General features: G+C 43.2%; 1 protein-coding gene across 1 annotated transcript in view; it reads left to right on the top strand.

Annotated features, from left to right (window-relative positions):
* PALLD (palladin, cytoskeletal associated protein) overlaps window positions 1-13,535 on the top strand; it is a 380,643-nt gene that overhangs the window by 160,274 nt on the left and 206,834 nt on the right. Inside the window, exons 4-7 of the mRNA XM_060102703.1 lie at window positions 4,930-5,035; window positions 6,342-6,416; window positions 10,457-10,598; window positions 11,158-11,181. Of these exons, the coding sequence (XP_059958686.1) occupies window positions 4,930-5,035; window positions 6,342-6,416; window positions 10,457-10,598; window positions 11,158-11,181 (347 nt within the window). The remainder of the gene's footprint in view (window positions 1-4,929; window positions 5,036-6,341; window positions 6,417-10,456; window positions 10,599-11,157; window positions 11,182-13,535) is intronic.

Below are 13,535 nucleotides of genomic sequence, written 5' to 3'. Positions count from 1 at the left end.
CCTACAAAAACAAACCCAAAACAATTAAGAAAATGGTAATAGGATCATACATATCAATAATTACCTTAAATGTAAATGGATTAAATGCTCCAGTCAAAAGACTTAAACTGGCTGAATGGATACGAAAACAAGACCCATATATATGCTCTCTACAAGAGACCCACTTCAGACCTAGGGACACGTACAGACTGAAAGTGAGGAGATGGAAAAAGATATTCCATGCAAATGGAAATGAAAAGAAAGCTGGAGTAGCACTTCTCATATCAGACAGAATAGACTTTAAAATAAAGACTATTACAAGAGACAAAGAAGGACACTACATAATGATCAAGGGATCAATCCAAGAAGATGTAACAATTGTAAATATTTATGCACCCAACATAGGAGCACCTCAACACATAAGGCAAATGCTAACAGCCCTAAAAGGGGAAGTTGACAGTAACACAATCATAGTAGGGGACTTTAACACCCCACTTTCACCAATGGACAGATATCCAAAGTGAAAATAAATAAGGACACAGCTTTAAATGATACATTAAACAAGATGGACTTAATTGATATTTATAGGAATTCCATCCAAAATAAACAGAATACACTTTCTTCTCAAGTGCTCATGGAACATTCTTCAGGATAGATCATATCTTGGGTCACACATCAAGCCTTGGTGAATTTAAGAAAATTGAAATCGTATCAAGTATTTTTCTGACCACAACACTATGAGACTAGATATCAATTACAGGAAATAATCTGTAAAAAATACAAACACGTGGAGACTAAACAATACACTACTAAATAACCAAGAGATCACTGAAGAAATCAAAGAGGAAATAAAAAAATACCTAGAAACAAGTGACGATGAAAACACGACAACCCAGAACCTATGGGATGCAGTAAAAGCAGTTCTAAGAGGGAAGTTTATAGCAATACAATCCCACCTCAAGAAACAAGAAACATCTCAAACAACCTAACCTTACCCCTAAAGCAATTAGAGAAGAATAAAAAAAACCCCAAAGTTAGCAGAAGGAACTAAATCATAAAGATCAGATCAGAAATAAATGAAAAAGAAATGAAGGAAACAATAGATCAATAAAACTAAAGATCAATAAAACTAAAAGCTTGTTCTTTGAGAAGATAAAATTGATAAACCATTAGCCAGACTCATCAAGAAAAAAAGGGAGAAAAATCAATAGAATTAGAAATGAAAAAGAAGTATCAACTGACACTGCAGAAATACAAAGAATCATGAGAGATTACTACAAGTATCTGTATGCCAATAAAATGGACAACCTGGAAGAAATGGACAGATTCTTAGAAAAGCACAACCTTCAGAGACTGAATCAGGAAGAAATAGAAAATTTAAACAGACCAATCACAAGCACTGAAATAGAGACTGTGATTAAAAATCTTCAAACAAAAGCCCAGGACCAGATGGCTTCACAGGCAAATTCTATCAAACATTTAGAGAAGAGCTAACACCTATCCTTCTCAAACTCTTCCCAAATATAGCAGAGGGAGGAACACTCCCCAACTCATTCTATGAGGCCACCATCACCCTAATACCAAAACCAGACAAAGATGCCACAAAGAAAGAAAACAACAGGCCAATATCACTGATGAATATAGATGCAAAAATCCTTAACAAAATACTAGCAAACAGCACATTAAAAGGATCATACACCATGATCACGTGGGGTTTATCCCAGGAATGCAAGGCTTCTTCAGTATACGAAAATCAATCAATGTGAGAAACCATGTTAACAAATTGAAGGAGAAAAACCATATGATCATCTCAATAGACGCAGAAAAAGCTTTCAACAAAATTCAGCACCCATTTATGATAAAAACTCTCCAGAAAGTAGGCAGAGGGAACTTTCCTCGACATAATAAAGGCCATATATGACAAACCAACAGCCAACATCGTGGTCAATGGTGAAAAACTGATGCCATTTCCTCTAAGATCAGGAACCAGACAAGGTTGTCCACTCTCACCACTATTATTCAATACAGTCTTGGAAATCTTAGCCACGGCAATCAGAGAAGAAAAAGAAATAAAAGGAATCCAAATTGGAAAAGAAGAAGTAAAGCTGTCACTGTTTGCAGATGACATGATGCTATACATAGAGAATCCTAAAGATGCTACCAGAAAACTACTAGAGCTAATCAATGAATTTGGTAAAGTAACAGGATACAAAATTAGTGCACAGAAATCTCTTGCATTCCTATACACTAATGATGAAAAATCTGAAAGAGCAATTAAGGAAACACTCCCATTTACCACTACAACAAAAAGAATAAAATACCTAGGAATAAACCTACCAAAGGAGGCAAAAGACCGTATGCATAAAACTATAAAACACTGATGAAAGAAATTAAAGATGTTACAAACAGTTGGAGAGATATACCATGTTCTTGGATTGAAGAATCAACATTGTGGAAATGACTATACTGCCCAAAGCAATCCACAGGTTCATTGCAATCCCTATCAAACTACCAATGGCATTTTTCACAGAACTAGAACAAAAAATTTCACAATTTGTATGGAAACACAAAAGACCCCGAATAGCCAAAGCAATCTTGAGAAAGAAAAACAGAGTTGGAGGAATCAGGCTCCCTGATTTCAGACTCTACTACAAAGCTACAGTAATCAAGACAGTATGGTAGTGGCACAGAAAGAGAAATATAGATCAATGGAACAGGATAGAAAGCCCAGAGATAAACCCATGCACATATGGTCACCTTATTTTTAATAAAGGAGGCACTAATATACAATGGAGAAAAGACAGCCTCTTCAATAAGTGGTGCCGGGCAAACTGGACAGCTACATGGAAAAGAATGAAAATAGAACACTCCCTAACGCCATACACAAAAATAAACTCAAAATGGATTAAAGACCTAAATGTAAGGCCAGACACTATCAAACTCTTAGAGGAGAACATAGGCAGAACACTCTATGACATACATCACAGCAAGATCCTTTCTGACCCACCGCCTAGAGAAATGGAAATAAAAACAAAAATGAACAAATGGGACCTAATGAAACTTAAAAGCTTTTGCACAGCAAAGGAAACCATAAACAAGACGAAAAGACAGCCCTCAGAATGGGAGAAAATATTTGCAAATGAAGCAACTGACAAAGGATTAATCTCCAAAATATACAAGCAGCTCATGCAGCTCAATATCAGATAAACAAAGAACCCAATTGAAAAATGGGCAGAAGACCTAAATAGACATTTCTCCAAAGAAGATATAGTTTGTCAACAAACAGATGAAAGGATGCTCAACATCACTCATCATTAGAGAAATGCAAATCAAAACTACAGTGAGGTATCAGCTCACACCCGTCAGAATGGCATCATCAAAAAATCTACAGACAATAAATGCTGGAGAGGGTGTGGAGAAAAGGGAACCCTCTTGCACTGTTAGTGGGAATGTAGATTGATATAGCCACTATGGAGAACAGTATGGAGGTTCCTTAAAAAACTAAAATTAGAACTACCATACCACCTAGCAATCCCATTACTGGGCATATACCCTGTGAAAACCATAATTCAAAGAGGCATGTACCACAGTGTTCACTGCAGCTCTCTTTACAATAGCCAGGACATGGAAGTGACAGATGAATGGATAAAGAAGATATGTCACATATACAATGGAATATTACTCAGCCATAAAAAGAAACAAAATTGAGCTATTTATAGTGAGGTGGATGGACCTAGAGACTGTCATGCACAGTGAAGTAAGTCAGAAAGAGAAAAATAAATACCGTATGCTAACATATATATATGGAATCTAAAAAAAAAAAAAAAAAAAAAGCTTCTGAAGAACCTAGGGGCAGGCCAGGAATAAAGACGCAGATGTAGAGAATGGACTCGAGGACACGGGGAGGGGGAAGGGTAAGCTGGGACAAAGACAGTGGCGTGGACATATATACGCTACCAAACGTAAAATAGATAGCTGTGGGAAGCAGCTGCATAGCACAGGGAGATCAGCTCGGTGCTTTGTGACCACCTAGAGGTGTGGGATAGGGAGGGTGGGAGGGAGGGCGACGCAAGAGGGAGGAGATATGGGGATATATGTGTATGTATAGCTGATTCACTTTGTTATACAGCAGAAACTAACACACCATTGTAAAGCAATTATACTCCAATAAAGATGTTTTAAAAAAATAAAAAATAAAGTAAAATCTACCAAAATTTTGTAGAAAACTCCATAGGCATCGAGATCGTGGTAATTAATACATTTCATTGATTTGCTACTATATACATAACAGTTATATCCATTTAACATCAAATAGTCACTGAATATTCATGTTAAAGGAATCTTAATAAGATCACATACTCTGCCACCTGTGCATCCAGTCAATTATCTCAGGTTTAGTGAAGTGACATGAGTCGCTTGAGATTACACAGCTTGTGACTTAGCAAAATTGGGTCTGGAAACAAGTCTGAGTTTTATGCACCAAAGCAAAAATTCCAAGATACTCTTGACTTTACACAGTGAGGAGCCAGAACAAAGAACAGCTGCTAGACTGAAAATAGACAATGAGAACTCTGCATTAAATCAGAACCCCCAACCCTACACGTTTCACGTATCTGCTTAGTGTTAGAGACTGAACTTTTTCCAAGTATTTTCTTTTTTGTTAGGATTTCCAGTTCAATACTTTCAGCTCTCTGGTAAGAGCTGAGATACATAGTTACATGCGCTATTTTTCCTTTTTCTGTGTGTTTATTTTACTAATGTCTAGGGCCATCTGTGCCTGTACTGACCACCGCTATTCTAACTGTAGGTCGTGGGTCCCGATGTCGGAAGCACTTATAGTTGAAGTGGGTTGAATAGACATAAAGAAACTGGGCTATTCTGTCTAAATGCTTCAAAGAATACTTTCTGCTTAAAAAATTCTGAGTGAACCCTTGGCCCCTTATCTTCCAGGGCTCAGAAGAAAACAACTTCCGTTTCCTTGACGATAGGATCATCATCTCCAAAGACAGGGGTGACCACAGCTGTGATTCAGCCACTGTCTGTCCCTGTTCAACAGGTAAGTGTTCCACAGCCCACAAGGAGTCAAACTCACTGAAGAATATAACTAGTACTCCCTTGAAATATTTTCTAAGTGGACACACAACTGGGAGAAAAGAAAATGGTAAATAAAGTTCTTCCTTTTAATGTACTAAAAATAATCTCTAATCAAAGACATGCCACCGGGCTTCCCTGGTGGTGCAGTGGTTGAGAGTCCGCCTGCCGATGCAGGGGACACGGGTTCGTGCCCCGGTCCGGGAAGACCCCACATGCCGCGGAGTGGCTGGACCCGTGAGCCATGGCCGCTGAGCCTGCGCGTCCGGAGCCTGTGCTCCGCAACGGGAGAGGCCACAACAGTGAGAGGCCCGCGTACCGCAAAAAAAAAAAAAAAAAAGGCATGCCACTGATTAATCAATATCTGCGTTTCCTTTGGGAATTTCTCTTTCTAGCAGGCAGTACTCTGATAAAGTGGCATCCGTTTTAGCTATTACTGTTGGATTCTCCCTGTATGTGCCATCTTCTGTGTAGCCAAATTCATTAGCTCCTTTAAAACAAAGTAGAAGACTAGAAAAGTCCGCCTAGTGACACAGGTTTTCCCATCCTCTAAGAGCTAAACAGATAATACAGGAAAAAACTCACATTCCTTCCCTTCATGCAGTTTTATTCTGCTTTTTTATTTCATTGTAAGACTGCTTTATCCAAGAAAGAATAGCAGTACAAACTTCTGGAAAGTCATTGTAGTAAGTTTATTTTGCAAAACACAAAAAACATGAAGTTTTTTTAATGTAAAAAATTAAAATCTGGATGTTTCTAAATCAACTATGATACTTTGTGCTGTGACGAGTATCTTCAAACCCAGCACTCTTGAAATGTGAACTCATTCCTATCTCCTGAGTGTGTCTAAGGAACATCAGTGTGTCCTCCAGCTACCGGGCACCCAGGGTATTTTAGAAATTCTAGTATGTGACTTACTCTGTGATGTGTAGGGTCCTCAGCCAGGGGAGAAAACACATCTGAGATCATAAACTGGAAAAGAACCAAGCAGTAGAAATTACTCAGCGATGGCACGTATAGTAGATATTTCCTTTAAACCCCTAACCCAGAGTGGACTTTACAGAAATAGTTGTGATTAAGGCATTGGCTCCTTTTAGTGTTTGATATTTAAGTATTGGTAGGTATGTAATGGATGCTGAGCCCTGTCAGCGGCCGCGCTGTCACCCACGCGGGTCCCTCTTGGGCACCGTCCCAGTAACGCCAGGTCACAGAGCCCATCTTTTCAGCGGTTCGTATGTTCCAAGTTTGACCCACGTGTCTCTGCTTTTCAGGCTCCCAGCCCCACCTCGTGCCTCTGCCGGCCAGATGGACCCGCAGCCGCCTGCTTCCCGCCTGTTTTCACCAAGGTCTGGCATCTGTGCGTCTCATTCTGGGTCTGTTCTGGGCCTTAGGTTCCATTCCCCTGTGGCTTCGTGGAGCAGTGTTTAAAAATTACAACGAGTGGATGAGCAGGCTCTTTTCTTGGTTACCTTTGGGCTGAGTAGATATTTGTTGCACAGCTGCTGTGTGATCGTAATTTGTAAAGCGTCTGACAGAGGTGGCCCTGTTCACGCTGGACCTGACAGAGCTCAGAATAGACTGGGAAAGAGTACAAGAAACAACACAAAATGCTGGGTAGGGAACTGGGAGAACCGGCAAGTTTTATAGACATATTTTTTAAAAACTGACTAATTTTCATTTTGTCCAAGTTGGTGTTTTGCGTTGCCAAGCTGATGACATGCATTTCATTGGTCAACTGTTGAGCTCAGAAATGGTCCCATGTAGTACTTCTTCTTTGTTTCCTACCCCCCTTTCTGAGAAAGTTACAAACTTTATTTTTTTTTATTGGAGTGTACTTGATTTACAGTGTTGTGTTAGTTTCAGGTGTACAGCAAAGTGGTTCTGTTATACATAGACTTTTTTTTCAGATTCTTTTCCCTTATAAGTTGTTACAAAGTACTGAGTATAGTTCACTGTGTCATATAGTAGGTCCTTGTTGTCTATCTCTCATATATTGTAGTGTGTTTGTGTTAATCCCAAACTCCTAATTTATCCCCCCCTCCTTTCCCCTTTGGTAATCATAAGTTTGTTTTCTATGTCTGTGGGTCTATTTCTGTTTTGTATATAAGTTCATTGTGTCATTTTTTTTATTTGAAAGACATTTTAAATGGCACAAGTAAAGGGAGAGGTGCCCCATGCCTGTGCACCAGTACACTGTCAGAAGTCATGACCCTAGACCAGTCTCTAAATTCAATGCGAATCTAGCTCAAATTCCAACAGGTTCCTTGTTTTTATTTGTGTTGATATTGAACTTGGCCATTCGATTCTAACATTTTGTGGAAGAAAAAGTGGCTCAGAGCAGCCAGGCCCTCCTGCACAAGCAGGAGGAAATGGTGTTAGGGGTCTGAGATGTCAAGACTTCCCACGGCCAGAGCATCAGGAGAGCAGTGCTGGTTCAAGGCTAGACAAACGGGCAAACGAGGCCCAGAGAGCGCCCAGGAGACACCCCAGCAACCCGCGGTCACTGGGCAGCGTGGGTTCTTCAGCAGAGGTGGTCCCGGACCTCACACTTTTCACAAAAATCAATTCCAAGTAACTAAAGACAAATGTGAAAGCAGTTTCTATAAACGCATCATCTAAAAGCTATAAATCTGCAAGGCAGCCAAGAAGAGCATCTGGATGGTCTTCATGTAGGGAATGATGTCTTTCTCCTAAGCCAGCCTGCATCCAGCTTGCTTAAAGACCTTTTCATAAACAGAGTATTGACCGGAGGATGCAGCAAATGATAATTGTTGACAGCAACATTGAAGTCGCCTCCCAGGATCAAATACCCAAAAAGAAAGAAAACAAGGCATGTCAGACCTGCCAACAACCGTGTCGGTGTAACAGCCCATGAGGTCATCCATCCTTTGGGCTTAGAGCAGGGGTTGTTTACGGAGGGGTGGGCGCGGCACGTTTACCTGTGGTTTAGGAGTGTTTCTCAAGCAGCCTCATGAAACAGGCCGGGAAATCTGTGTTACCTGCCACACTCTTGCTGGGGACACAGTTGATTTTGGAGCCAGGGCCCCGTGCGCCTCTGGGTTGAGGCCGATCAAGCGTGTCCTGGTGGCACCAGGGAGGGGCGAGGCCCCGAGAGCTTCCTTTCCTCCCTCAGGGCCATGGGAGACCCTCAGTCCCAGGCACACACCCTGTTCCTTTCCCCTGCAGTGCAGTCCAGCTCCTGAGACAGAGGTTCCAGCAGCAGTGTCCCCCCTTCCCCAGAGAAAACCAGGAAGCGTTCTCTGAGCTTAATAGAAAAGTAAACCAGAATTCAGCATTTTTACAAAGCTTGAGTTTTTTAAGTCGCAAACTGTAGAGTGGCCAGAGCTCAGGGCTGTGTCCCCGTGTCTGCAGCTCCAAGTCCTGGGTCTGGACAGTGGATGCCCCCCGTTCTGCATGGTCTTCTTCTTCCTCACTGGCACCTGCACCCTTTGCCTGTGGGCGGTGCCTCTCCCTGCTCTGCACTGTCCTTTGGGGGCCTGGGCTCTGGTTCCGGAGGGGATGGTGGTGACGGGGTGGCCTGGGCTTTGCAAGTCCACTGGCGCCTCCATCCGTGCTGTCCCACGTCGCTGGGAAGGGTTCCCCGGGGCTGAGCCGGAGCCGCAGAGCTGGCGGGGACAGCGGGGCTGTGAGTCACAGGGACACATATGGGGCCAGGAGAGCAGCCTCCTCCGCGTGGCATTTCTCCCCAGAGCGGTAGACCCTCCAAGGGATCTCAGTACCAGGTGGACCTGACAACGAGAGATGCTCTTCTGTGGACCCTGAAACACCCAGGGGTCCCAGAGTCTGCCAAGTGGACGACACTGACTGCCAGGGTCAGCCTCTGAAGGTGGCTCTCGGCCTCCCTTGGGGTCCTCACTGTGGTTCCTACGAGCCATGTTCGTTTACAGCGAACCATGAAGAGGTTTGTGTAAAGTCTTCGGCATCTTCCCATTTACCACCTATGTGATTTTCCAGTGTTTGAACAAAATGCATAATCCTAGGAGCAAACAGAGTCCCCCTGTGGTGTCTGATGGCTCACACATGAAGAATATTTGTGCAGCATCTGTAACGTGCTGTGAACACTTCCTGGACAAGCCGGGGGCGTTGATTCATCCATCCACACAAGCTGGACCCCGTGGGCCACATCTTCCCTGCTGATCCGCTAAATTAGCGCTTTCTGGACCAGTCAGAAAGTGAAAGTCAATTTAAAACCAGAGATTTTCCTACAGTTAAAAATAAGGGTGGAGAGAGAATGCACTCAGAAGTAGGTAATAATCTTCACCTTTCCATTAAAAAAAAACCAAAAAAAAGACCTTAGCCACCAAAATTCTTATCAAATGCCTTCCCAGACTTCGCAGTGGACTTTTATGGTTCTGCCTGCCTCATGGACTTTGAGGATTCCCACGGGGCCGGGGCACACACACTGCAGGCCAGTTGCTGCAGGGTCTGTTTTTCCCAGCACACCATTGGCTGGCTCTTCAGAAAAATGTAAAAAGCAAAAACAGAAATAGAAAAAAAAAAACCTTCCTGATGTGAATTTGTTTGCTTTGGGTCTCTGCATAGGTGAATTACTTGATCGTATTTGACTTCTTTTAAGAGTTCTTCATGTCCTTTATCAGATGTAATACTCTGTAGTCAGAAGGGTAAATAGGCAAAACGTTTCAGTGGGCCCGTGGCTAAGCAGTCGCAGAGGGGAAAGGCAGAGTGCGGACACCTGGAAGGGGCCGGTTATTCCTCTGGTGTTTAGTAGCCAGTTTACAAGCTTCTCGGCTTTGCATCTGTGAAGCCAAACGCATTTCTGGTCTGTTGCGTTGTCAACATTTCCTGGGCTGGAGTTGGAGTAGGTGGCACCAGGGTGACAGCAGGGGAAGAGGCAAGGAAGGTCAGGCGGGGGAAGTGCTCCTGTTTTCTTCTTTCACTCAGAATCTCCAAATGAGAAAATGCCAACCCCCATCCTGGTAAAGCAGACCCAGGAAGCTGGCGGGCAGAGGTGGCGCCCCGCGAGAAGCTCAGAGCTTGGGAGACAAGTGGGGTCTCCTATGCCTTCCTGTCTGGGTCTCTCAGGAATCTACACTCAGATGGAGTGCGATTCTTTAAAGACGTTTGCATTTCACCAGCTCACTCTTCAGTGTAGATAAAGGTACCCGTTACCATAAAATTCCATGAATACTAGAGCCATACCTTTGCAGGGTGGGCCCAGCGTTTCTGCCGGCCCCATGGGAAGCCTTACTCACTTCATTACATGCAGTTAAAGGTGTTTCTCCTGCCCCGATTCTATGATGCAAAGCCTGCGTTTGCTTCTCTGAGGTTGGGAAGTGTTGCTGTCTGTTGTGAAGCTGGGTGAGACCACACCAAGGCCTGACGTGCACGGATCCTTGCATTCCAGGAGCTGCAAAGCATCTCAGCCTCCAAGGGACAAGCGGCCGTGCTGGAGTGCCGGGTCCGAGGCACGCCCCCACTGCAGGTCCAGTGGTTCCGACAAGGCAGTGAAATCCAGGACTCTCCAGACTTCCGGATCCTACAGAAAAGTAAGGAGAGGGGCCTGTCCCACTGCCCCCAGGTCTGACCAGGCCCTCTTGTCCAGCTCCAGGAGAACCAGGAAGGGCTTAGTCACTGAGATGCATGGATTTCTTCCTTCCTCCCTCCCTCCCTTTCTTTCTTTGCATTTTATTTGTTTTAATATTTAATTTTTATTTTCTGTTGGAAGATAGTGATTTACAGTGTTGTGTTAGTTTCAGGTGTACAGCAAGGTGATTCCGTTATACATATACATATATTCATTCTTTTTCAGAGTCTTTTCCCATATAGGTTATCACAGAATATTGAGTAGTTTCCTGTGCCATACAGTAGGTCCTTGTTGATTATCTGTTTTATATACTGTAGTGTGAGACGCATAGATTTCTGTTCGCCGAGTGGGGTGGATGTGCAGGGTGCAGCACATTAAAGCCGCCCTGATGGAGTTTGTCTTCACCATTTCTGCAGACATGCCCTAGACAAGGTCACAGAAAAAGATGGGTAGGTTTAGTATAAACGGAAGCCCAGTCTAATACTCTGTTTTGATCTCTTTTTTTCTCATGTGGGAAACAGAACCTCGATCCACAGCTGAACCTGGTAAGAAGCTTTTTCTTTTTTTCTCTCTGGTAATGTATCTCTTTGGTTTCAATAGCTCTTTGTTTCCGTTTTAAAGCCATAAGCAGAACAGTGTTTTTGCAGTTCCCTGGAAATGTGAAACCCCCTTACTGACAATATCTTCTTTATCGTGGGGTCTGCACGCTGCGTTTTACATCAGGTTCTTTATTAGGGAAACATGAAGTTCCATTCAGACAAGAAGGTCAAGCTCAGTGACTTAAGGCTTTTAAAACTGTAGTCTGTTATACTCAGAAAGCAAACTAAGCTCAAGATGATAAAAACATCCTCCTAAGATTCCAGGAGAAAAGAGTGATCTCTTGCATATTTCTGCTGACCAAAAGCCACCAACAACTAGACCCCAGCCTGGAAATGCACCTCACGGGAAAGCAGCCCTAAGATGTCAGCAGAGTGACCACCGGGCATCTCTCATTTACGTGCCCTGACCCATGAGCGCTTCCTATGCTACACCAGGAAGGAAGGCATCTTGCCCTGGAATTGCACATCCCTGGGCCTCATCAGAGCCGTGTGGTCCAGAAGCCCAGGTGACCTCCCCTCCCGCCTCACACTTCTTGTATTTTTATGGCTCCTCATAGACGAAAACGATGTTTATAAGAGAAGCAGAAATTTTTGTCCGGGTATTTCACAGTACCTCCCCTCGAAGACGACTTTCTTAGTATTTTTCCCATCAGCGAAGTCACCAGTTTCACTCCCTTCTTGCCAAAGGGTGGAAAATGTGTGTCTCTGCTTCAGCATCACGCAGACCCGGCTGCACATCTCTTGGGAGCCACACCCGGCTTGGCCTTTCTCGGGGATTGTGGTGGCTCCTGGTCAGAGAGACCGAGGTCAATCCTGAGCCTCTCACGCCTGCGCACCAGGGCCTGAAAAGCAGAGTGTGAGCCTGTTAGGGCCCAAAGCGGAAGGGATGCTGAGTGTCATCCTGAGGGGAAAACTGGAATTGAGCTGATGCCTTCTTATTTATGTATGTATATATGTATGTATGTATGTATGTATGTATGTATGTATGTATGTATGTATGGCTGTGTTGGGTCTTCATTGCTGCACGTGGGCTTTCTCTAGTTGCCGCGAGCAGGGTCTACTCTTCATTGCGGTGTGCGGGCTTCTCATTGCGGTGGCTTCTCTCGTCGTGGAGCACGGGCTCTAGGTGCGTGGGCTTCAGTAGTTGCAGCACGTGGGCTCAGTAGTTGTGGCGCACGGGCTTAGTTGCTCCGTGGCATGTGGGCTCTTCCCGGACCAGGGCTCGAACCCGTGTCCCCTGCATTGGCAGGCGGATTCTCAACCACTGCACCACCAGGGAAGCCCCCCTTCTTTTTTTAAATTAATTAAGTTTTATTGGATTATATAGTTAATTTACAATGTTGTGTAGTTTCAGGTGTACAGCAAAGTGAATCAGCTATACACATACATATCTCCACTCTTTTTTAGGTTCTTTTCCCATATAAGTCATTCCAGAGTACTGAGTAGAGTTCCCTGTGCTCTACAGTAGGGCCTTATTATCTATTATATATATACAGTAGTGTGTATATGTTGATCCCAATCTCCCAATTTATCCCTTCCCTCCCCTTACCCGCTGGGAACCATAAGTTTGTTTTCTGTCTATGACTCTACTTCCATTTTGTAAATAAGTTCATTTGTACCATGTTTTTAGATTCCATATATAAGTGATATCCTAGGATATTTGTTTTTTTCTGACTTACTTCACTCAGTATGACAATCTCTGGGTCCATCCATGTTGCTGCAAATGGCATTATTGTGTTCTTTTTTATGGGTGAGTTATATTCCATCGTATATAGGTACCACATCTTCTTTATCCATTCATCTTTTGATGGACATTTAGGTTGCTTCCATGTCCTGGCTACTGTGAATAGTGCTGCTATGAATATAGGGGTGCATGTCTCTTTTTGAATTACGGTTTTCTCTGATATATGCCCATGACTGGAATTGCTGGATCATATGGTAGATGTATTTTTAGTTTTTTAAGGAACCTCCACACTGTTCTCCATAGTGGCTGTACCAATCTACATTCCCACCAATAATGTAGGAGGATTCCCTTTTCTCCACACCCTCTCCAGAATTTATTGTTTGTAGAGTTTTTGATGATGGCCATTCTGACCAGTGTGAGGTGATACCTCATTGTGGTTTTTATTTGCATTTCTATAATAATTAGTGATGTTGAGCATCTTTTCATCTGCATATTGGCCATCCGTATGTTATCTTTGGAGAAATGTCTATTTAGATCTTCCTCCCATTTTTTGATTGGGTTGTTTGGGTTTTTTTTTTTTTCTATTGAGCTGCATGAGCTTTTTGTATATTTTGGA

The sequence above is a fragment of the Mesoplodon densirostris genome, chromosome 6 (genome assembly GCF_025265405.1).
Source record: "Mesoplodon densirostris isolate mMesDen1 chromosome 6, mMesDen1 primary haplotype, whole genome shotgun sequence".
In the NCBI taxonomy this organism is placed as follows: Eukaryota; Metazoa; Chordata; class Mammalia; order Artiodactyla; family Ziphiidae; genus Mesoplodon; species Mesoplodon densirostris.
This window is presented reverse-complemented; position numbering and strand designations above follow the sequence as displayed.